Here is a 26,487-nt window from a genome sequence, read left to right as displayed (position 1 = left end):
TAGAAAACAAAAACCTCTCAGTCACAAAAAGCTACTTTGCAAGTTGCAAATGTGGACTCAGGAGCATCCACAAGGGAAATATTTTACTAAGAGGAGCACACTAAGCAACCAGCTGCTTTAAGACTGACAGGTATAAGGAGAATCTTGCAAAATATTTCCCTGAATATATTTCAGTCATGTCACCAACTCCTCTTGCTCACCAATATGAAATGACAAGGAAGCTTCTAACTGGAACAATTAGGTGTATTTTTTCTTATTAGTTTTTTTTAGGTAAACATAATGGATGAAGGCAACACATACAGAATCAATGCCAAACTAAGGGTGAAAATAAGAAGGCAAAACTATTTAATTTCCATCCGTCCTTACTGATTCCAAAATAGGAAATTGGCTGCACCAGGAGCTGAAAAGGTCAGTTTTAGCATTTGCCATGAACAGCAAACTGCACAAAATTTAGCAGAGATGTAAATTTAAACAGATTAAAAATCTGTCCAGCAGCCTACACTTCTTCAAAGCAGCCAGGATAAGTACCAGAATAAGTAACACTGTGGTAGCCTTCATACCTCCTTGCCCCAAGCATGTATTCTGCATAGCTCAGGGGGACTGAAACCAATCTAACTAAGCAGGCTAAGAATGAGATCTCTAACACAAGCTCAAATAAAGAAGCTATTCCCTAAATCAAACCCAGTGGCCACATTCAGTAAAAAGTATCTCTGCATTTAAAGTGGAGATACATATAAGTCTTTTGCACACGTACACACAAACATTTTGCTCCTTATTTCACCATGATAAACCTGGAACTCTCTCATTAACACAATTTCCCATTTCATTCAAACCAAGCACTAGCTTCAGAAGACACCAGGATATTAAACTGCATTTTAAATTGAGTTCCACACAATAATTTGTTCCAAAGCTGGAACCATAGTTTCCTGATTTGGCTGAAATGGGAAACTGTAGGTAATTAGATTGTTCCTGGTTGAATCACAAAAAGGTTCTACATGCAAGCAAAAGGCTCATGAATATCTCAGCTTGTTGTTGTTTAGTCATTTAGTCGTGTCTGACTCTTCGTGACCCCATGGACCAGAGCACACCAAGCACTCCTGTCTTCATCTCAGCTTAGCAAGATGAATTATAATTTTGCTAACCAGGCCAAGCAATTCTATCTGCTAAGTTACAAATTCACCACAATGATCAGAGAAGAATATAAATTTGGCTGGAGTTGTTTGGGTGTATTTGTTTACCCCTCAGAATGACAACAATGCTGGATGCAATTCACCAGGTGTAATGGTAGCCAAAGAGAGAGATTTTTTACATGTATCAGAGCATAGTTCTTTTGCAATGCTCTCTGCTACATTCAGCTATCTTCCAAGCTAGTGCCTCTTGTCCTTCCAGGGAGTGTCCGCCTAGGTGTAAGTCCCTGTGTGAACTTGGGCCAGTCACTATTTCTCCATCAAACCTACTTCTGAGGATTGTTGAGAGGATAAACTGGAGGGTAACAATGGCAGAATCAGTATGTTGCCCTGATCAACCTGGAGGAAGAACAGGATACAACCAAAGTAAATAATATTCTATTGCAAGTTGGTCAGACAATGGAGTTACTGCTCAAAGTAGCAAGTATATTCCCCACAATAAGTTCTGGTTTCATGACTCTCCAGGAGTGGTCCATTGTCATGAAGGGAAGAAGATATTATCTGATGAGGACAAGAGAACACCTTCAACAATCTCTGTGCCTGCAATAATTCCACCACAGAACTCATAATCTCTAAAATAAGAATAAGCTTAAAAACGCAATGCAAATCACCTCTTTTCAGAGAAAAATATATAAAGAGAAAAAGTTGTGGAAGGATCTGATCTCAGTGGTGGAGCAAATGCTTTGCTTGCAAAAGGTCGCAGGTTCAACTCCTGCTATTGCCTGCTATTAGATAGAAGACATTGAGAAAGATCTCTGCCTGAAGCCCTGGAGAGTCACTGCTAGTCGGAAGAGATAAAACTAGGCGAGATGGACCAATAGTCTGGTATGGTATAAGGCTGCATCCTTGATATTGCTATAGTTGGGCTATTATTGGGGAAAATATTGGGAAACTAATAAAAATTTATTTGGTATAAGGCTGCTTCCTGTGCTTAGAATCTTGTTCTCCTGCGCCCTCCCCACCAAAGTAGGATGATGATGAGCTGTTCTATACCATTAGGTATTTTATACCACTCAAGTGTCTATGTGCTGTACAAAAAACAACAACAAAATTCAATGGGTAGACTTAATACTTATTTGTTGTTGTTTAGTCGTTTCCGACTCTTTGTGACCCCATGGACCAGAGCACGCCAGGCACTTGTCTTCCACTGCCTCCCACAGTTTGGTCAAACTCATGCTGGTAGCTTCGAGAACACTGTCCAACCATCTCGTCCTCTGTCGTCCCCTTCTCCTTGTGCCCTCAATCTTTCCCAACACCAGGGTCTTTTCCAGGGAGTCTTCTCTTCTCAGGAGGTGGCCAAAGTACTGGAGCCTCAGATTCACGATCTGTCCTTCCAGTGAGCACTCAGGGCTGATTTCCTTAAGAATGGATAGGTTTGATCTTCTTGCAGTTCATGGGACTCTCAAGAGTCTCCTCCAGCACCAGAATTCAAAAGCATCAATTCTTCGGCAATCAGCCTTCTTTACGGTGCAGCTTTCACTTCCATACATCACTACTGGGAAAACCATAGCTTTTACTATACGGACCTTTGTTGGCAAGGTGATGTCTCTACTTTTTAAGATGATGTCTAGGTTTAAATGTTAAGGAGAAACGCCTCTGGGAGTAGGAAAGTCTTTGCCAAGTGCCCAAAGTTCAACAGAGTGGTGGCTTGTATCAGCTCAGCTGGAAATTAGTTCCATAGACCTGGGCCCACAATACTGAATGTGTGGCTTCTGCTAGAGACTCCCCTAGAGATCTCAGTGATTGGAATTGGCTGTCCTTATGGTATCCTGGACCCCCAGTTGTTAAGGGACTTGAAAATACACGAAGCCAATGTTCAAGCAACAGGGTTACGTATGGCAAGTAGTCTGCCCTTGCCATCAATCTAGCCACGTCATTCTTGTGGAGTTTGGAACAAACAGGGTTAAAACTCCGTGGTGCCCTGCATCTGGGAGGGGCCGGAAGCAGGGCCCTACATCACAGGCTTTGTCTGTGAGAGTTACTTTCGGTTCTCACTGAGAGACGGAGAGAGACGCAGCTCAACTGACAGGCTGTGTCTGTGTGCTTTTGGAAGCACGGAGAGATGCCAGAATGGCGGAGTCTTCTGACGGGAAAAAGACTGATTTATGGCTTGTAAATAAACGCTTCTAGAGATAAGAACCGATCTGTCTTTTGGACTTGATTTATCCCTTTCTCACATAGACTCAGGACCGCTGCATTACTCTGCTAGGCCAGCTCAGAGCTTCCAGGGATACGGAGCCCAACTGGGAAGCTTGCCGGACCCAATATCCGCATAGGTTATGGAGGTTACGTGTTTCCTGACAAGTGTGAGAAGGGAGGAGAACGCCAGCTTTGAGTTGCTGTGACCTCCTGCCAGGAAGGGCAGTGGGAGATGCTGGGGAGCGGAGCCAAGAGCCAAGAGAGACGGCTGCTTCGGACGTCCAGCTTGCTGGCAGAGTGAGTACGCTGAAAGCCCCGGGGGGAGGAGAATGGCTGCTGCTCAGGCACAGCAGGGCAAAGACAGCTACCCCGGTGAAAGGCTCAATGGCACCAATTGGGAGGACTGGAGTGAGCGCATTTACCACTGGCTGAAGGGAAAGGAGCTGTGGGAATGCACGCAAGCTGATCCAGGCCAGGCCCAGCCCAAAGCAGACGTGGCTGATGCTCTAGAGAGAGAGCAAAGGGTGCTAGCCATTTTAAAGGGCAGTGTTCATGCATGGCTGTTGCCAGAGCTCCAAGGGAAAAAGCCCTGGGTCGCGTGGCAGGCACTGAAGACTGCATGTCAGAAAGCAGTAGTAGCCAGGCCAGAGGGGGCTAGAAGATGCCCAAAGGGAGCAGCAAGCCCAGGAGTGTCTGAGCAATGCCCAGAAAGCCCAGAGGGGGCTAAGAGAAGCCCAGAAGAAGCTGGGGCTGTTTTGGGGAGCTGTTTTTATGCTTCAACACATCTGAGTGATGGACTGTGTCCTGGGGAAAGGCTGGGAGCTGGAGAGAGGAAAGCAGTGGCAAGCTGTTCCTTAGGCGACGTGGCACCCAGGAGTGGGGGTGCAGGCCGATCCAAGAGCTCTGAGAAAGCCAAAGTCTCCCAGAGTTGTTTGTGCTTTGAGGCGAAGTCCAACAGCAAAGGGCATTGTTCTGCTGAGGCTCTGGAATGCAAGGTCAGCCACCTGCAAGGAAGGCAGATAAGCAGCGTTTCACAGACAACAGAGCCTGGGAACAGCAGTAGCAGCCGTGCAGTAACCATGGCAACCAGGATGGACACTGACTTTGACACAGACCCCAGTGGGGGTGCGAGCGTTGCCATGGCAGCTTTGGAAGACAGTCAGAGAGACACTTTATCTCTAATTATAGACACGGGAGCGACTCACTGTCTTGTGCCATCTGGTGGGCTCCTGAGGAACTGCAAGACAGTTAAAACTGGACGTTATGTCAAAATGGCAGATGGATCTAAGAGACCACTGACTGAATCTGGGTCTTTATATTGTTCTTTCTTGGATTGTTGGGTGCAAGCTTATGTTGTCCCAGAGCTTGCGCACTCTCTTTTAAGTGTAACAGCCTTAAATGATGCTGGGTTCGATGTTCACTTTTCTAACACTTGTTGCTCTTTCTACAGGGATGGAAAGAAGATCTACAGCGTTGAGAGAACAGACAGGCTCTTTCTGGTGCAGATGCCTGTTGAAAATGGGGTTGGTGCAAAAATGGGACTAGTGGAAAATGGGACTGGTGGAGAAATGGGGCTGGTGGAAAATGGGGCTAGTGGAGAGTCCATTGAAGATGCCCATGTGCAGTGTGCAAATGTCCCACCACACGATGGTTGTATTCACTTGTGGCACCGAAAATTCGGACATGCCGGGTGGTCGCTTGTGAAAAAAGCCGCAGAGAACACCATTGGTTGTAGGTTCAAGGCTTGTGGCAAATACCTAGATTGTCAAGCCTGTAAGCACTCGAAGGTCACAACATGCTCATACCCCAGATCAGAGAGGAGAACTAGCAAACCCTTTGAACTTGTGCATGCAGATTTGTCAGGACCCATGCCAACACCTTCTTTAGCTGGGTCTAAGTGGGTTCTAGTTCTGATTGACGATTTTTCGACTTTTAGTTGGGTTTTTGCGCTTAAATGCAAGTCAGAAGCAGCTGCATTGATCAGGGATTGGATCACTGCGATTGAACTACAGTTCTCTACCAGGGTGATTTCCTTTCAATCTGATCGCGGGGGGGAGTTCACAGGTTCTGCGCTGCAATCGTTTTTCAGGCAGAAGGGTATCAATCATCGATTGACGGCCCCCTACTCTCCGAAACAGAACGGGGTTGCAGAGAGAAAGTTTCGCACATTACAGCAATCTGCGAATTCTATGTTGGCAGACTCGGGTTTGCCACAGCACTTTTGGGCAGAGAGTTATCGGACAGCATGTTTTGTACAGAACAGGGTGTACAATTCCAGTGTAGGCAACACACCGTATTACTTGTTGCATCAGAAGAAGCCGAAGGTGGGGTTTCTTCATGTTTTTGGGTCTGAGGCTTTTGTTCTCATTCCAAAAGCCATGCGCAAAAAGGGTGAGCCAAGGTCTAGGAAGATGATCTTTGTGGGCTATGAGCCGGGTTCAAAGGCGTGGCGTTTCGCATACCCTACTGGCAACCAGTCTAAGCTGCTTATTAGCGGCAGTGCTGAGTTTTGCGAGCAGAGTGGGTGGAAGCGTCTTCATGGGAACCCAGATGTTCTGTCAGACTCAGATGAGGAAGAGGAGGAAGGCGAGGCTGAACCTGTTGCTGATGCGCGCAGTCCACAGCAACAGGGTCCAGCGCCAGTTTCTCCAAAAGGGAGTCCCAGGACCCCTCCACAGGTCACCATCAAGTCTGAGCTAAGGAGTGCACCATCCTCACCAGCAGAACCAGCTGTGCGCCCGAAACGGCGCAGCAGGTCAGAGGGGGATGTGTCTGACACAGAGGATAGTAGGGTTGATCCAGGTGAATCAGGCGCAGTTCCAGAATTCACGCTGAGGAGGTCAGCAAGATCAACGAAGGGCAAGCCACCTGAAAGGTATGAAGCCACTAGTGTCTGGGTTGGTGTGGCTAGATGTGAACCTGAATCCTTTGAGGATGTTCAGGAGTTGCCTCAGGAAGAAGCTAGCAAATGGCATGAGGCGATGCAGAAGGAGATGAACTCAATGGAGTCTCTAGGTGTGTTCTCACTCACGAAGTTGCCAATGGGTGAAAAAGCTGTTAGCTGCAGATGGATTTACCGTTTGAAACCCACAGAAGCAGGAGAACCACAGTATAAAGCGAGATTAGTAGCCCAAGGATTCACACAGAGGAAGGGTGTCCATTTCACAGAGGTATATGCGCCAACCTCGAGAGCGGAAACTCTGAGAACGCTTTTAGCGATAGCAGCACAGAGAGGTTGGAAGGTGAACCATTTTGATGTAGATGTCGCCTACCTGAACTCAGATCTCAAGGAGGAGTTGTACATGCTTCCTCCTCCAGGGTTTGAAGTCAGTGAGCCAGGCGTTGTGTGGCGATTGCACAAATCCATCTATGGATTACGTCAATCTGCCAGGAATTGGAATATGTGCCTACATGAAGCCTTAGAAGAGCTAGGTTTTAAGAGATCTCTTGCAGACAGTTGTCTTTATATTAAAGGTGCAGGCTTAAAACAGGAAGTGATCCAGGTCTTTGTTGATGATATCTTAGTGATGGCGCAGACAGGTAAACAGGTAGAAAAGTTTGCTAGAGAGCTTGGAAAGCGGTTCAAGCTGAAGCAGCTTGGAGATGTCAAATCCTATCTGGGCGTGCAAATCACAAAAGCAAGTGATGGAAGCTTCTTGCTTTGCCAGAAAGGTAAGATTGAACAGTTGCTTGAAAAGTTCAGGATGTCTGAGTGTGCAGGTGCCAGATCACCCATGGAGGCTGGTTTTGTAAAGGAGTGTCAGCAAGTAGAACGTGTGGTGTTCGAAAACACTGAGCTCTTTCAGTCAGCTCTGGGTAGTCTGTTATATCTGTCACAGTGGAGCAGACCAGATATAGCGTTTGCTGTCAATCTGCTCAGTAGAGAGGCCTCAAGTCCTAGTGTGCAGGCCTGGAATGGTATAAAGCGGGTGCTGCGTTACCTGCAAGATACCAAAGACTTTTGTCTTAGGTTGTCAGCTCAAGGAGAAGTCAAACTGACTTGCTTTGTGGACGCAGATTGGGGTAACCTTGAAGATCGCAAATCAGTGTCAGGCCTAGTGGTGAAGTTTGGGGACTCAGTGATAGGGTGGAGGTCCCGGAAGCAAAGTCTCATAGCGCTTTCATCTACTGAAGCTGAGTTCAGTGCGCTATCAGATGCTTGCAGAGAGTTGGAGTTCTATGTGTGTTTGGTTGAGGAAATCTGTGGAGAGGTTTGTCTGCCCGTTGTGGTGCATGAAGACAATCAACCGTGCCTAAAACTGGCTGAGACAGGGCAGTTCAAGGCGAGGACCAAACATTTGGACATACGTTTTCAAAATGTGTGTCAGAGCGTTCGTGAGGGGCTAGTTGCTCTGAAATACTGTCCCTCAACCAAGAACCTCGCTGATGGTTTCACAAAACCATTAACCTTCCAGAAGCACGAGGAGTTCTGTGAGGGTTTGTGCATGGGGAAAGCATTGTTGGCTATTGTCCCCAGATGCAGGACAAGAGGGGGTGTGGAGTTTGGAACAAACAGGGTTAAAACTCCGTGGTGCCCTGCATCTGGGAGGGGCCGGAAGCAGGGCCCTACGTCACAGGCTTTGTCTGTGAGAGTTACTTTCGGTTCTCACTGAGAGACGGAGAGAGACGCAGCTCAACTGACAGGCTGTGTCTGTGTGCTTTTGGAAGCACGGAGAGATGCCAGAATGGCGGAGTCTTCTGACGGGAAAAAGACTGATTTATGGCTTGTAAATAAACGCTTCTAGAGATAAGAACCGATCTGTCTTTTGGACTTGATTTATCCCTTTCTCACATGGACTCAGGACCGCTGCATTACTCTGCTAGGCCAGCTCAGAGCTTCCAGGGATACGGAGCCCAACTGGGAAGCTTGCCGGACCCAATATCCGCATAATTCTGTCCCAGCTGGAGCCTCCAGACCAGACCCAAAGGTAGCCCCACAGAGAATGCATTGCAGTAATCAAGTCCTGAGGTCACCAATGCATAAATCACAGTTGAAGAATGGCAGGACAGTGGCTGCTCGGGTGCCTCACGTTCGCAACCTGCAGTGCTGCGTCTACGCACGCGCGGGTCGCAATTCGGCACTTCTGCTCATGTGCCAAAACCCGGAAGTAACCCGTTCCGGTACTTCCAGGTTCGGCGCAGTGTGCAACCCAAAAACACACAACCTGAAGTGTCTGTAACCCGAGGTATAACTGTCATTGGTGTGCTAACCACAGCTTGTGAAAGGCACTCCTAGAACTGTGGTTACCGAAGGTTACCATTGACAAGGCTGGATCCAGGAGCACAAACTACGAGCCTGCTTTTCCAAAGGGAATGCAAACACAACCGGAATAGGCAACTGGCCAATCTTCCAGACACAAGAATCACTTGCCTCCATCAAGCTCCATTTATTGACCCTCATCCAGTCCATCAATTTACACAGTGCTCAGGTCCTTGTACAAAAACGCTTCTAGCTTTAGGCTCTGATCTAAATAAGCTTAAATGTATACATTAGACACAACGAAGAAGAATTTCATAGCAAAGAAAAATTCTGTAACTCTCCTCAAAGCAAACTGATCTGTCTGGCATGCTACAAGCTTGTCTCTACCCCAAAAAACTGAGAACTGATGAAAATGGGTATCAGCAAGTGAAGGGGGTGAGACCATTGTCATGTGCACCCCCCTCAAACATTTTACCTGCTTTCTTGCTGCCAGCAGCCTAGTGTGTGCCTGATAGTGGTTGACACTGGAGGCCCTCATGTAGTCTTGGGAATTTGAGGCATTGGCTTGAGTGGTTCCCCTTCTCCCTTTTGGGACCTACTCAGAGGGTAGTTGTATTAACCGGCTGGGCCTCTCCATGGGATTTGTCCTGCACAATCCCACAAGGTTCCATTTGTTTAATGTGTATATGATGCTGCAGAAGAAAATCATCGGTTGGTTTGAAGTGAGATGCCATCTACTGTATATCTGGAGATTTGCAATTGGTTTGGCATGGGGAGGCACATCCCCTGAAAGACAAGTATGGAGATTGGCGCTCTATTGAACTCTGCACTATCTGTGGAGGCACAAGGCGGGATTCATGGCTTAGGACACCTTTCACCAGCATAAGCTGGTTCATCAGTTGTTAACTTTATGCAGAGAAAAGCAGCCTGGACTATTGCAATGTCTGGCATGCGCTGCCTTTGAAAACACTTCAGAAATCAGAACGCAGCTGCCTGGAGAGTGGTTGGGACCAGGTTTTGGGGTCATTATACCAGTTGCAATGGCAAACTATTCGTTTGTGGATCCAATTAAAAGTCCTGCTGTTGACCTTTAAAGGCCTAAACAGATTAGGACCAATTTCTCTGAACGGCTCTTGCCCCCTTCCTAGCCTTATGACTGGCCTCAGAGGCTCTACCATTAAGACCTACTTGACTGACAGACAGCAGATGCAGGGCCTTCACAGTGCTGGTCCCAGATCCCTCCCAAGGGTGTACACTTGGGTCCAACTTTATTAGCTTTTGAATGGGCCTTATGGATTTTTAATTTCAATCTGCTTTTAACTAACGTGTTAGCCCAAGTACTTCATTATTTAAACTAGGGTGGATAACCTGAAGTCACCATACACAGTCTCCAAACTCCATCCTACCCTGAAATTTGTCATTTCTTAAAATAATAATCAATTTTTTTTAATTGATTGCTTCTATGGTTCTCTCAATGTGATGCCATAAGGTTTTTTTGCCCCTCCCAAAGTGTCTCCAAATTTTACCCCTATTTTTTTTTAACTTACAGGGTTTTTAAAATAATGTTTTTGCTGACTGATCCCATGGGTCCCTCACTATGGTACTATGATGCCAAAATATTTTCTATAGCTCCCAAGCCCTACCCCCCCCCAACTAGTCATTTTCTAAAAAAACCACAAAACCTTGCTTTTACTGATCACTCCCTTTACTGTTCACTCCCTGATATGATTCTGTGAGCCCCCAACCTGCAAAATAAAATAATAATCAAATGTCCCCTTCCCTCTTTCTCTGAGCAGGGTTTGCAGATGCAAGAAGGCTCCTCCCAGCCCAGCCCTGCCAAAGCTGATGATCCCACTCAAGCACCGACAGTGGGCCTGTGGTACCCTCTGATTCAGCCCAGCTCCCCAGGATTCTTCAAGGGCCATGAGCACCTCAGTTTGCAAGGCCCTCTGGAAAAAGCACACCCAAATTCTGAGCTGCCTTGACTGCCCTCTCACCCCTCTGCCTCATGCCTTTTGCTTGTGCACAGAAAGGGGGAGGGAGAAAGCCACAACTTTTCAGCCGTGGCCAGAAGACAGGACACTCTTCTTGAAGGATACACAAGTGCCAAACATTTCAAGAGGCAAAGTGCCAATAAAAGCTGCTCAGTCCTTTGCTACAAAGTTGGCTAAACTGTGGCTCTTTGGCTCCAACCAACACTGTTAATGGTCAGGTATAGCGGGAGCTGCCGTCCGGGGAGCTACAGCTTAGCCACCCTTCATTTATTTTATCTATCTGCAATAATAACAGTTGACACCAACATAATCATTTTTGGCTGCTCAGAGGTGCCTTTGGACCCAGAAGGCAGCAGAAGGTGGTCTAATGGGGTACGGCATGCTTATATGCACACCAACACACACGGGAGGCCAGGAACGGAACCCCTGAGTGAAATGGTTGTCACCTAGATACTGCTCAATTGTTTTAAAAAACCCTCAAAGCAGTTACAAAAAGAAGAAAACGATGACATTAGCAGCAAAAGTAATTAAAAACAACAATTTAAAACATTAAAAAAATAGTTAAAATCAACAATAAGCTAAAACCTAGATTAAAACACATGGTCAACATTCTACACGTGTGGATAGGCTTGCCTAAGGTGTTTTTAGTAGGCACCAAAAAGAGCATAGTGAAGGCACCTCCCTAGTGTCAATAAGCAAGGAGTTCCAAAGTGTCTACGCTTGTCACACTAAAAGATTGATTCACTTACTACCAGTAGTACCTTGAGCTTCACCCAGGAGCAAATGGGCAACCACTGCAGTTCTCTGAGCACAGATCTTATATGCTGACAAGGCCTCCCTCAGCAAACATGCCACCCCACTCAGCACTAACTGCAACTTTCAGATCAAGTGCAAGGGAGGTCCTACATAGAGCACCTTGTAGTAAATCCAACCCTGGAGTAATCCATGCCAAGCCTTCCTGGTCCAGGAAGGGAAACTTGTGTATGTCATACCAGTTGCAATTGCTAGAAGGCACTTCTAGCCACTGAGGCTACCTGGACCTGGACCTACAGTGACAGACTGGATCCAGAGATACTCTGAGACAATCAATCTCCTCTTTCAGGGAGAGTGCAATCCTATCCAGAGTAAACAATTCACCAGTTTCTCAGATGTAGGAACCACTCACCCACAGTGCCTCAGTCTTGCTAGGATTCAAGTTCAGTTTGCTTTTTCTCATCCATCTAGAGAATTATAGGTGTTATAAAGTCTTAAGGCATGAAGCCTATCAACTAAATTGCTTATAAACACACATATACTAGAAAGCAATTCATAGATGTGCACAGGATTTCCCTTGTAGAATCATAGAATCATAGAGTTGGAAGAGACCACAAGGGCCATCGAGTCCAACCCCCTGCCAAGCAGGAAACACCATCAGAGCACTCCTGACATATGGTTGTCAAGCCTCTGCTTAAAGACCTCCAAAGAAGGAGACTCCACCACACTCCTTGGCAGCAAATTCCACTGTCGAACAGCTCTTACTGTCAGGAAGTTCTTCCTAATGTTTAGGTGGAATCTTCTTTCTTGTAGTTTGGAACCATTGCTCCGTGTCCGCTTCTCTGGAGCAGCAGAAAACAACCTTGACATCCTTTTATATATTTGAACATGGCTATCATATCACCCCTTAACCTCCTCTTCTCCAGGCTAAACATGCCCAGCTCCCTTAGCCGTTCCTCATAAGGCATCGTTTCCAGGCCTTTGACCATTTTGGTTGCCCTCCTCTGGACACGTTCCAGTTTGTCAGTGTCCTTCTTGAACTGTGGTGCCCAGAACTGGACACAGTACTCCAGGTGAGGTTTGACCAGAGGAGAATACAGTGGCACTATTACTTCCCTTGATCTAGATGCTATACTCCTATTGATGCAGCCCAGAATTGCATTGGCTTTTTTAGCTGCCGCGTCACCCTGTTGGTTCATGTCAAGTTTGTGGTCAACCAAGACTCCTAGATCCTTTTCACATGTACTGCTCTCAAGCCAGCTGTTACCCATCTTGTATTTGTGCCTCTCATTTTTTTTGCCCAAGTGCAATACTTTACATTTCTCCCTGTTAAAATTCATCATTTGTTTTGGCCCAGTTCTGTAATCTGTCAAGGTCGTTTTGAAGTGTGATCCTGTGATTAGAATCAAACGTTCAAAAGGGAAAAAAGTAAAATAACGCTTTTAATATTTGCGTAGAATACACCAGTGCTTATCCAACATGGTTTATTTTATTTCTCTCTTACCTGTTGCTCATCCTCCATAACATTACTGGCAAATTCAAACATTAGGTCATTCTGCTGTACAGCTGCTGCCATAATAAAGCATTCCAAGATTTCAGTTCTGCATGTGGGGAAAATGCTCCTTCAATGTAAAGAAACAGAGTTCATCATCAGGAATGAGTTGTGTGGGGTAGACGATCTTGAAGTTACTCAGGTACCCAGATTCTTATACAATCTTCCTGGATTCTACTATTCACAGACAGGTCAATTAGAAAATGCCTTCCTGAATACTCTTGTAATCCAAAGGCCACTGAAAAACAAAATCAAGATCACCGTCATAAAAAATGTAAAATAAAATCAAAGAAGACGCTATAAAGTCCATCTCTTTATTTTTTAACACCTTACTAATATTACTTAAAACAGACAAATGCTTTATTATTATAATTGGGAAGCACACTTTTCTAGCAGCCAGCAAACAGAAATACAATGGAGTAATCAGAAAACCCACCATCTAAGGTGACTGGAGGGATCGAATGCCACCAGTCCACGTAACACATTTCTGCCTTTCAAGCTGATCCAACTTTGCAATATATACTTATTACTGGTTTAAGAAAATGTCTCTCTTTACCACACTCCTAAGACTCATTGCTTGTTTTTGATCTAAAGATGCAAAAAAGTCTTCTGCCACCCCTAAGTGAACAGATATTTGGGCATTTTTTTCAACCCTGTGTAAATGCAACGTGAGTGTATTCTTATCTCTAACACCGGCTTGTAAACAGCAGGAAGGAAACACTGACCACGTCATGGCAAATGAGACATGCAAAGAATAGTATGCTACAAAACTCGATAAACAAAACTGCACTAGGAATATTGCAACATGTGGGGAGATAGACTTATAATTCTTTCATTCTAACAAACCATGTATAAAGTTGGACTAAATCAGTTTAGCAGGAAGTGATAAGCTATATCAAAATTCTAACCTGAGATAAAAATAGTCAAAGCAGCGCTATTAAAAGCAAAACATAAATGAGATCAAGATATGATGTGTGATGTTCTTTAATTTTGGCAGTCCTCTTGATATTTGTACTCAGAGAGTTTTTGTACCAAACCCACCCATATTGGAGTGGAAGCTTTCAGGAGGTCACAAATGCAGCTGATCATACTTCATTTTTATTTCCTATAGATGCGCTGCATCAAACTCCACTGTTAGGTCAGAAATTCCCTAATAACCCCTGCCAACATTGCAGTGCCCCTCCCCCTTTCCTTACAATGAATCCTCATATTCAGTGTGCATTAGAAACTAAAGTTCTTCTGATTAGTTCTAAGAGGTATCACAGTTCTTGGTGCCTGGGTTCTTAGCTTTGCATACTTAAAATAATAAAATGTAGAGTTGGAAGTGACACTAGGGGCCATCTAGTCAAACCCCCTGCAATTCAGCAATCTCAACTAAACCATCCCTGATAGATGACATCCAACTTCTGCTTTAAAACCTCCAATTAAGGAGGAAGTCTGTTCCACTTTCATTTTTTTTATAAATTTTTTTTATTAAAGTTTATCATACCAGCACAATACAATAATACAAACAAGAAAAACAGAAAAAATAAAGAAAAAATAAAGAAAAAAATGTATAATTTCCGTGCCTTATTTTCTTATAACTTACTTCCCCGACTTCCCCATACCTCCCCTCTCTGTATTCCAATTTCTATTTTATTGCTTCAGCAAATCCTTACCCTTAATTTTAATTTAATTTTTAACCTTTCTTTTCTTTTTACATATCCATTACCGCTGAAAACCCCATAATTTCTAAATCAATGTCATTCTAACATTCATTAATTTTGCAATGTTTCTTAAGATAGTCCTTAAATTTCTTCCAATCTTCTTCCGCTGTCTCTCTCCCCTGGTCTCGGATTCTGCCGGTCATTTCTGCCAGTCCCATGTATTCTATCAACTTCATCTGCCATTCTTCCAAGGTGGGTAGATCTTGTGTCTTCCAGTACTTTGCGATGAGTATTCTTGCTGCTGTTGTAGCATACATAAAGAAAGTTCTATCCTTCTTTGACACCAATTGGCCGACAATACCCAAGAGAAAGGCCTCTGGTTTCTTCAGAAAGGTATATTTAAATACCTTTTTCAGTTCATTATATATCATTTCCCAGAAAGCCTTAATCTTTGGGCACGTTCACCAAAGTTGAAAGAATGTACCCTCAGCTTCTTTACATTTCCAACATTTATTATCAGGCAAATGATAAATTTTTGCAAGCTTGACTGGGGTCATGTACCACCTATATATCATTTTCATAATATTTTCTCTTAGGGCATTACATGCCGTAAATTTCATTCCGGTGGTCCATAACTGTTCCCAGTCAGCCATCATTATGTTATGTCCAACATCTTGTGCCCATTTAATCATAGCAGATTTCACCGTTTCACTGTTCCACTTTCAAACAGCTCTTACTGTCAGAAAGTTCTTCCTGAAATCTTTAGTTGAAATCTCCTTTCTTGTAAGTTGAAGCCATTCGCTCGGGTCCTAGCAAGGGGAAAAACAAGTTTGTTCCATCCTCCATGTGACGGCCTTTGAGATATTTGAAGATGGTTATCATATCTCCTGTCAGCCCCTTTTCCAGACTAAACATACCCAGCTTCCTTCAAGCACTCCTCATAAGGCTTGGTTTCCAGACCCTTGATCGTCTTGGTTGCCCTCCTCTGCTCACCTTCCAGCTTGTCAACATCCTTCTTAAATTGTGGTGCCCAAAATTGGACACAGTATTCCAAGTGTGGTCTGATCAGGGCAGAATAGAGTGGTACTATTATTTCCCTTGATCTGGACACTAGACTACTGTTGATGCAGCCAAGAATAGCATTAGCTTTTTTTTGCTGCTGCACCACACTGTTGACTCACGTTAAGCTTGTTGTCCACCAAGACCCCTAGATCCCTTTCACATGTACTGCTAATAAGCCAGTTGTCCTCCATCCTATATTTGTGCATCTAGTTCTTCCTGCCTAAGTGCAGAACCTTACATTTGTCCCTACCGAAATTCATTTTGTTAGTCTGGGCCCAGTTCTCCAAACTGTTATGGTCATTTTGAATTCTGATTCTGTCTTCGGAGGCATTAGCTACCCCTCCCAAATTGGTGTCACCTGCAATTCATCCAAGTAGTTTATACATATGTTGAACATCAACTGGCCCAGAACAGAACTGTGTGGCACCCCACTTGTCACTTTTCTCCAGGATAATGAGGAACCGTTAGTGAGCACTCTTTGGGTCTGATCAATCAACCAGCTACAAATCCATTTCACAGTTACCTCATCCAGCCCACATTTTACCAGCTTCTCTGCAAGACTATCATGGGGGATGCATTTGTCAGAAGTGTTACTGAAATTGAGATACACTATGTCCACAGCATTCCTCTGATTCACCAAGCTTGTAACCCTATCAAAAAAAGAAAGGAGATTCGTCTGGCATTACCGGTACTTGTTTTTGAGAAACCCATGCTTGGTTTTAGTAATCATAACTTCCTATTTTTAATGCCCATAGTCTAAATGTTTAATTATCTGTTCTAGGGCGGTTCCCAGTATGGACCTCTAACTCACTGGTCAGTAGTTACCTGGGTCTTCTCCCCCCCCCCTTTGAAGATGGGGACATTTGCCCACCTGCAGTCTTCAGGGACCTCACCTCTTCTCCAAGAATTCTCAAAGATAATAGACAAAGGCTCTGAGATTATATCCACAAGCTCCTTCAGTACCCTTGGGTGCAGCTCACCACGCCCTGGAGATCTGAATTCATTTAAAGCAGCTAGGAGTTCCCTTACCACTTATTTTCCTATCTTAGGCTATAGTTCTCTCCTTGTATCGTTTATTCTGTTATCACCATTAGAAACCAAGCAGCTTCTCAACCAACTTGGGTAAAAAAAATTATGGACACTTTTAATTTCTAAGCATATCTACCCTGAAAGTACTGTACACCTGAAAGTAATGAAACACCTGAAAGTACTATACAAAAGTATCAACCATCATATGAACATTCAGGAGGCAGTCCATATTACATCTGAATACAGTTTGTGAACATCCAGTCAAGACATGTAGAAAATGGCAAAGGGCTAAGTTACACCATGACAGAGAGGTGCCTTATATTAATCCAGAAAAGGCGATAATGTTCATATTCCAGCAAGAATACAGAGCATTTATCTAGAAGCCTCATCCACATAGTATTGACAGATTTGCTTTTGGTATATATTGCTTTGTTTTGTACAGATTTTGTTGAGATTAATGCATTTCAGCAGGTTGGACTAGATAACTCTCTAGGTCCCTTCCAACTCTACAGTCCTATGATAACAAGTAGCTTAGAACTGGAACATGTGAAACTATAAAGGCTGAGTTCACAAACTGTGTTAAATTGCAGTTTCTTGTTTTCCAATTATGAGCTCATGGCTTGTTTCTCTCTAAACAAACTAGGGGGCCAGATTCAGACATGACAACCAAAGGCTTGTAGTTGGTTGCTACGACTGCAATGTCATCAGGAAGAGGGCAGGAACTGCGGCGCACAGAAGGATGGACTTTTGAGGAGCATGTGCTACAATTTTTAAAGTTTAATTTAAGCTGCCTTGAGGACTTATATAAAGAGATGGGTAGAAATATCAACAAACTGAGTACAGTTGGTTCTCAAATGCCTTGGTACTCAAACAACTTGGAACCCAAACACTGCAAACCTGGAAGTAAGTGTTCGGGTTTGCAAACCTTTTTTGGAAGCCGAACGTGCTCCATTTTGAGTGCCACACTTCCGTTTTGAGTGCCACACTTCCATTTTGAGTGCCACACTTCTGATTTGAGTGTTACGCTGAGGTCTGTCTGTTTTTTGCTATTGATTTTGTGTTTTTTTGTGGCTCTTTCTTGTGGGTGACTGTGTGGAACCCGTTCAGCTATTGATTGATTGATTGATTGATTGATTGTGTGACTGCAGTACATTGTTTATTGCTTTCATTTTATGGATCAATGGTCTCGTTAGATAGTAAAATTCATGTTAAATTGCTGTTTAGGGGTTATTTTTTAAAGTCTGGAATGGATTAAACCATTTTGCATTCCTTTCTATGGGAAAGCGCGCCTTGGTTTTGCAAAACTTTGGTTTTGGAACGGACTTCCAGAATGGATTAAGTTTGAGAACCAAGGTACCACTGTAGATTTGGAGCCCACAGGTGCCTGAAGGCTGCATATATTACATATATTTGCAAGCCTCTTACAGTTTAAATCTATCTTATTGGAAGATGTTAATATATTAATATGGTCTTCCTCCCTCCTAGTTGCTGTCAAATGTGACCAACATGAACAGTCACATCTCTAGTAGGGCAGGCAGCTGGTATGATTCAGCTAGACCAGAAATTCCAGTTTGTACACATTGCTGTCTCTCTTCCTTCAGGACTGTGCCTGCACTATCGTTGTGTCAGATTACAGAGAGCCAGGACTTTTAGCCTTTGCAAAACAACTAAACATATCACATACTGAGATCTGCTTATACCTGTTGTTTCATATTTAACCCCTTTCAGTACCAACAGGACCCTTTTATGTACAAAATGCCATAAAATACTTTTAAAATAAGACTTATAAACACAGTTATATTCCTAGATGTTAATATATCTTAACATATATATATATAATTACTTTAAAGTATTTCAGGTAGCAAAAAATAATAATAATAGAATAATAGAATAATAGAATAATAATAATAGAAAGCAGATACAAAGGGGAGGGCAGAAATTATCTTTTATAAAGGTTCTTGACTTGCTTTTCTATTATTGCAAGAAGTATTTTAAATACACCCATTCACTTATGCTACTGATAGTTCACATTTTCATATAAACACTGTAAGCAGTAGTTTTAATAATTGCTCCCTGCTGTCAGGTTTCTGTTTGCTTTCTGTTTGTTTCCTGCAATAAGTAGCTGTTCAAAGTAAGCAAAAGACACATAACCCAATCCACGCTTGACTGCAAAGTTAAATTTGAAGCATACGACAATCTAAGCAATGGAAGACACAAGTGACCAGTTCTTGCTCTCAGGGATGAGCACTGTATCCTTAACGCGGATATTTCTCTTTCCATCCCATCGCTTCCACCTCTTCTTGCTTGCCATTCCTCAACCATTGCTCCCCTGAGAAAACTCCCTATACTGTTGCTATTTTTAGAGCCCTCTCTTTCTGCCACTTCTCACAGCTCTTCCCTCAACTCTATCCAATACAATTGCTGGTAACACGTAAGAAACACTGTATACATTTTGCACAAAGCTTTGAAACTTGTATGCGCTTTCTACTGACTGTTAACTACACCTGTCAAAAGGAAGAAAAGCACAAACATGCTCTGTAAGGTATGAATTAGGTTAGCACCTTTTCATTTACATGCATTATCCACTGGACAGGTTTGTCCTGGGCTAAGAGGTTTTTCAAATGCTAATTACAAATGCTGAGAAAAACTGAACTGAAAAGGCAGGCTTAGCTGATGAAAACAGAAAGCGCCACACAGCCTGCCCAGGAGAGAAACACAGACGACTTTCTAGCTAGATGCAAGTGGAGAGGTCAGTCACTGGAGACCAGTGACTTTGGTCTTGGAGACCAGCCCCATGGTGTACTTTCAGAAATGGCATCTTCCTTTTAAGAAACCCTTTACTGTGCAAAATGCTCATAACCCTATGGAATCAACAAACCCTATCCCTCCTCTGCTCTTAGAAAGGCACATCCAAAATATTACGCTAGCATAAATCCTTTGCTTCAGGGCTCTTTATGGAACTGTAGGATAGAGACAACACAGTTGTAGTAATCAAAGTTAAAAACAGCAAAAACCTAAAGAGAAAATGAAAAGCGGACAATAGTTCTATAAAATTGCTAATGCAACAAGCCCAATTTCTTTTAAACTACAATTTGTTTTAAACTGTTTTCTGTGCTGCATTTTATTTGGCTGCAACCTGCGCTGGGACATTCTGGTGAAAGGAAGGAACTAGTAGCAGCAGCATAATCTCCAACATTTCTCCAATGAAAATAGGGACATCCCATTCCATAAGGATCATTTTACTATTTATACCCCACACATACTATTGGGTTGCCCCAGCATTCTAGGCAGCTTCCATATATCAAAACATAATAAAACACAAAAAAAAATTTAAAAAAAACATTTCCTATACAGGATTGCCTTCAGACGGGTCGGGGGTCAGATAACTCCATACCCTGCAACATTTCTCCAATGAAAATAGGGACATCCTAAGGAAGAGTGGGACATTCTGGGATCAAATCAGAAACCAGGAAGGTTTCTCCAAATCAGGGATGTCCCTGGAAAATAGGGACCCTTGGAGGGTCTGTAGTAGTAGCAGTAGTCGTAGTGCTGGGAGTTTTTAAGCTCTGCTGAAACCAACAGGATCTAAAAGCCGATGAAGCCAAGCATGTGATCATAGAACAAATGTTTTGGGAACACAATTCAAGGCTGGGAATGTGGGCAAAGGGCTAGTTTGAGCATGAACTTCAGCATCTGCCAGGGAACGCTTGCTGAGGAAAGCCCTGCCCCATCCTCAGTGCTGTGTTTAGTTTCCAGCAAAGAAGCAGGAAAGTGAAGAAAATACACCTAATCCAGGTGCATTGCAGAAGCAGTGAATGAAAAATGAGAAGCAAACAAAATACAATGAAACACTTTCCCACCTCTGGGGTACCTTGCAGCCCCACAGAATCCTTACAAGGAACAGAACAGATAAACTATGGCAAGCTAGAGATCAGCATGGACCGGCTGTGCCTACTCAGAACAAAGTCCTGTCTCTCAATAATACAGACGTACCTCAGAAGTCAAATGGAATCCATTCCAGAAGTCTGTTCGACTTCCAAAAAGTTTGGAAACCAAGGCACAGCTTCCGATTGGTTCCCGATTGCGCAGGCACGCCGGAAACAATAGCAGAAGCCGCGTCGGATGTTCAGCTTCCAAAAAAAGTTCGAAAACCAGAACACTCACTTCCCGTTTTTGATTGTTTGGGAGCCGGAACATTCAACTCCCAAGGCGTTTGGGAACTGAGGTATGACTGTATACGGATTCTGCCATGATTTTCTTAGGTAACCTTCTTGTTTGGGCACTAAGCAAATAACCACTTTAAATTTCCTTTATTCTCTTGGATCAACAAAGTTAGTGATACCCTAACTTACTATGGGAATAAAATGAATTCCACCATCTAAATTAGGAGTTCTAAAGCAAGATGAACTCAAAACAGGAGATTAGACAGTCCTGAAAAACTGGGCATTGGTCTTTTGAAACATCAAGCTTCCTGTAGGACTTATCCCAATGTCTTTAGTTAAGACACCTGCTTCAACAAGGGTAGTAAACGGCAACAAAGGTTCTGTCCTGCTCAAGGCACTGTGTTTCACAGTTTAAATTCACATGTCTGGATAGCCAGCCTTGAAATAGCATAAAGGCTACTTACAAATGCAGATTGTATCAATTACTATACAAATAATACATCACAAAACAGTTGAGATTTAAAACTTTCTTTTTTTAAAAAAAAATCATTAACTAGCAAGCAGTTACAAAGAGCTTTCCAATTAGGCAGTTATCTATAGGAAGTGAGTAAAATATTGCAACTCTGCATTTCAGAACTGGCTAGCTTCTACCTGATTAAGAAATCTTTCCAGCACAAAAACCTGCACATTCTTTCACCAAATGAAATTGGTTGAAAGGGAAAAAATATCCTGCTTTGTCAAGGATTGTCATGTGTGAGAGCCTTAAAAACTTCAAAGTAAGCAGACCCTCCTTCTTCACTGGACTGTTTGCAGCAAGCAAGATTTTAGTTTTGCCCCCAGCAGATAGGAGCCGTCATGGTGACAAGGCTGGGGGAAGAGCAAGGCATCACCACTGCTTTTGGTGGCGGACAGAATTTATGGGCTGCCAACAAGCAACCAGTTTTCTTATTCTTTCGGACGAATATGAAAATAATTGTACTTAACCTAATGGATGTGATCCATTATATAACATCAATGATAATCACATTTATACTAGTTTGTCACAGGCATGCAATTTACTCCATCGTGTAATTTCATGTTACCCCAATTGGAAGATAGACTTCATGGAATTCTACAATGTTCTGATACAAATAAATTGATTGTTTCTGACTAATCCTAACAATGATTAAATATTCAGGTAGGTAGGCATGTTGGTCTGACACAGTCAAAATAAATAAAACAAAATTTAAAAAACTGTCCAGTAGCACCTTAGAGACCAACTAAGTTTGTTCTGGGTATAAGCTTTTGTGTGCATGCAGACTTCTTCAGATACACAGAAACAGAAGTCACCAGACCCTTCTATATACTGGGTGAGGTTTTTCTCAGGAGGGTAGTAGGAGATGGGTGATTGACTAAATGGGTATAGTAAACCTGTTGACAACTGTTAACGACTGCAATTAGTCCTACAGGAAAAAGCAAGGGATAGTATGCAGATGACCAAAAATAGCTTTAACTATTAATTAATTATCTACTCTGCCTTATTCCTCCATTTGTTGCTAATGATCAGAAATTTTCCCATTTCCATTAAGTCCAGTCTTCCCTGAAAAAAGAATACAGTTACTTTTTCCATTTTAGACTGTTACATCATAACCTTCATGAGAAGAATTAAAGAAGAGCAGTATCTTGGTTCATCTGTTCCACTTCTAGTGGTCTAACTGACAGGAAGCAGACGTGTAGCTATGAAGTATGAGTGACAAGTGCTTCCTGCCTTCACTGCTGCATCTTTCTTTCACACTTGTAGTAGGAGAGTTCATTAATGCCACAGTATACTAAACAAAGCATCAAGTGTCATGCCTTTCAGAGAAACACCTGCTAACATCTGCAAAGCAACATGCTATAAAAACACAAATTCAAAACACTGTGGGGCAAGGGGAGCCAATTCTCACACAAGGAAAAGACAGAACTGGGGGAGATGAAAGATGGCAGACATTCTTTGAAATTATGTATATTACCAAAAATCACAAACCACCATCTTAAGAAATAAGAAATTATGTTCCCTAGCTTCACAAGATCTAATGGCTAGCAAGGCTTCTAGCAATTGTGACCTAAACATACAGTATTGTTGTGAGTTTGCAGGGGAGGAAGTGGCTGTATGTGAGATCCTCTTCACCCCTGGATCCCTGAATCCAGCAAGTGTTGACACAGAAGCCAAGTTAGCTTCCTGTGTTAAGGTGATCACCTGGCCATTAAGAGAACAAAGGCGACAGGAATCTGTGGGAGACAGCAAATCGGCAGGCACCCTCCCTCAACTCAGAGAGTTAGAAGGACAAAGCCTGGGTTTTGAGTGGCAGCGAGGTGAATTCAAAGCAAAACAGCAAGCTGGAGAGAGGCAGAACAACCTTGGAGAGCAATGTTAGATTTCTTCTTGAATCCAAGGCCCTTTTTGGGTGTTGATGCTGTGAACCCCTCCCTCACAGGCAGAGGTTGTATATATGCATAAAGAGATCAGATATCATAAAGACACCACAATCTCCTCTGTGCCTCATTCCAAAAGGAAACATGAACCCTGGGTAAGGGCCTGGAACCGCTGGAATTGGAGATTGGGGTGGCATGCAACAATATGATGTGCCACATGTCCATCATCACAAAAACTGTATGGAAGCAATTAATCCTGCATTTTTATGAAACACAGCATGATTAAAACTATTGAATGATGCAAGCATTTCAGAATTTGACAAACATCTGTTGTCAACTGTAGTATACACCTTTCTGCTACAAAAGTCATACAAATTTTTTTACTTTCTTCATCAAAGAACCATCACAAAACAGGAAGTACCAGAATGGGAAAATTATGGGAGTTAGCTGGGAGGGATTACAACCAAGCCTGGCAATTTTAACTGGGCCATTTTAGATTTTGCTTGGAAAATACTTAATTAAGATACAATGGATATTGTAACTCCAACTACTTTTTCCTAGGTAAAAATCAACCCTGTAATTGTTTAAAGCATTAAAATATTGCATCATTTAAAAGAGGAATTTTCACAAACATTTGGAACTAAGAAGCCCAGATCTCTGTGTCAGATCTAACCAATCAGTGGCAACTGAAATAGAGGAGGTGGGGGAAAGAAAGAAACCATATATACTTGTGTCCAAATACACACCAAATTCACAGCAAGCAGGCAGCCACAGAGCCTCCAACTTTTAAAAGCCACTTCTTTAAATTGTGGAGGAAGAAATGAGTGTCTGCTGATAACGGACCTGAAACTCTTGAGAAGCCGGATGGATCTTACTTCTCAACACAGCGTGCATCATTTGAAGAATACACATCTCCATTTGTATTTAGAAATAAAATTCAAATTCCCACCATAAAGGGCTCCTCCTTATGCGCCAGTTTCTTGCTACATTTTGTAACCTAAACTTCCATATACAACTAAAATTATAAAAACAAAAACAATTTACACGCATATACGCAACTTTCCTAAAATTATTCAGATTGCAGACTGTTTCAAATTCTGGAATATTACAAAAAGGACTTTGTAGGTGAGGAAGGGAGAAATGAAGTATAAGTGACACTTAAAGTAACAACTGAGTATACATTCCATAGCTGGAGGAAGGTTGCATCCAAACAGAATGCCAAACCATGGTTTAATGCTATGAAAACCAACACATGCAAGTTTCTCTGCCTCCCAACTCTCTCAAGGAGATCTGAAGCTTCTGCTTCCATTTAACAATTGTTAAGTGTGTTCTCCAAAACCTGAACTGTGGATAATATTAATTATGTCTGTTGAAACAAGCCAGTCAGCCAGACTCGTAAAATATGCTTTAAAATTGATTTATTTCAATAAACTATCATTAAGACAAACCCCTGTTGGTCAAACATCACAACAAGCTATGGCTAATCTAATATTGAAAACTCCCCAAATCTTTCTTCCAACTGTGCCAGGGATGGAGGAGGAAGCACATGAGACCAAAGCTGACTGAAGCTTATTCTTGGACAGTTGAACAAGGCCAAAGTTTCTCAATCCTTTTTGGGAGTGGGGAATGTGTTTGAGACTTGAATCTGAAAAGATGTTACAATTTATGGAGACTAATAGAATTATCCAATATTAAATATTTACTGCCATATTCCTTCGTACATTACAGGGTCTCTTCCGATGTATCATCTAAGTCTGCCAGTTGTCCATTGGGAGGCAAGTCTATTTCCCCAGGGAGCCTCTTGACATCTGAAGGCAACCCTGTTTAGCGAAGTTTTTAATATGTGATGTTTTATTCAGTTTTTAATCTGTTGGGAGCCACCCAGAGTGGCTGGGGAAACCCAACCGGATTGAGGGGGTTATATCATCATCATCTTCAAGCGAGTCATTTTTATCATGATCAAAGTCTGCCAAGCACCTCAAGACCATTTTTCTGTTGCTCGTAAATTTGGTTTCTTCCAGTTGTTTGCCCACATCTTATGGATTGCATTGCATTGCATTGCATCTACTGTACTACTTTGATCTTCCTACTATTTCTTTCAGCACAAAATGAACCCAATTAACAAAGCCTTCTTTTTTTTTAACAGTGGTTACACTTTAAGGCTTAGATGCTTTCCCCCTTTACTAGGAATAATTTTACACAGCCTTAAATTGCATTGATTAGACCCCTGTGGGTCTAATCACTGCTAACACATCAGAAAGAAGCACTGCAAATAAACTTCTTTTCCCAAAGTCTTATTGAAGCAAATTGCTTTAAGCCTCGTGTATAAAAATATCCTTGGCATATTATTAGCAGAACTATCCATAAAACAATTACCCAGTAAAATATTGCCTAGGTCTGGGGTTGCCAACATAGTTCCTGTGGGCATAGATGCCCCCACATACACCCTTACTGGTGCCCACTGGGTCTCCTCCCCACTTCTGAAATTAGGCTTGAAAGAAGCATCCGGCTGTAGCCGATAGTTGCCATGTGCGTTTAGTTGTAGCACGTGTGTGCAGTGTCCACAACAGTTTCTCCAAGTCTGTGTAAATATGCAAACGCAACCATAAGGGTTGGTGACCCTTGGCCTAGGTTAACTATTTAATATGGTTCAGCAAGTAAGCAGTACACAAATGCAGAGTATTCACTTCTACAATAAGTGAATGCTGCTATGCCCTACAATTCCTGACTTGGTTAGACGTTCAGAAGCCATTCTGAGCGCAGACAAAGGTTGGTTCAGAATCAGATCTACAAATCATGCTCAACAGAGTGCAGAATGCGATGGGGGTGTGTGGATTCACAAGTGCCCTATGAGGTCTTTGCATGTGCAATCAGAAAGTCAACACATATCTCCTACAAGACTGCACTTTCAATGATCTTGCATTTATTAATGTTCTGTCACTCAAGTTATATTAGGTGGAACTATTTCAGAATAAAGTATTACTGATGCAAATCACATCTACTTCCTCTGGTCCTTCCTGGAGAAAGTGATGAAAGGAGAGCAGTTTCAGGGTGCTATACAGTATACAGTGGTGCCCCGCAAGACGAATGCCTCGCAAGACGAAAAACCTGCGAGACGAAAGGGTTTTCCGTTTTGGAGGTGCTTCGCAAAACAAATTTCCTATGGGCTTGCTTCGCAAGACGAAAATGTCTTGCGAGTTCCTGCGGGTTCCCCCCCCCCCTTTTCTAAGCTGCTAAGCCGCTTATCCGCTAAAAGCCGCTAAACCGCTAATAGCGCTAATCCGCTAAGCCGTCAATGGGCTTGCTTCGCAAGACGAAAAAACCGCTAGACGAAGAGAGTCGCGGAACGGATTCTTTTCGTCTTGCGA

The 26,487-nt window shown here is 42.9% G+C and overlaps 1 protein-coding gene across 3 annotated transcripts in view; it reads right to left on the bottom strand.

Annotated features, from left to right (window-relative positions):
- ELF1 (E74 like ETS transcription factor 1) overlaps positions 1–26,487 on the bottom strand; it is a 76,520-nt gene that overhangs the window by 32,921 nt on the left and 17,112 nt on the right. For 2 of the 3 annotated variants that reach the window (XM_081872751.1, XM_081872752.1), the window contains exon 2: positions 12,778–13,063. In XM_081872751.1, the coding sequence (XP_081728877.1) occupies positions 12,778–12,849 (72 nt within the window). In that variant the 5' untranslated portion in view covers positions 12,850–13,063. Of the gene's footprint in view, positions 1–12,777; positions 13,064–16,056; positions 16,184–26,487 lie in introns of those variants that run through there. The other variant, XM_081872753.1, reaches the window with a different exon arrangement.

This window comes from Podarcis erhardii (assembly GCF_964252035.2).
Source record: "Podarcis erhardii genome assembly, chromosome: 8".
In the NCBI taxonomy this organism is placed as follows: Eukaryota; Metazoa; Chordata; class Lepidosauria; order Squamata; family Lacertidae; genus Podarcis; species Podarcis erhardii.
The sequence above is the reverse complement of the archived record's forward strand: the minus strand, read 5'-3'. Positions and strand labels throughout refer to the sequence as shown.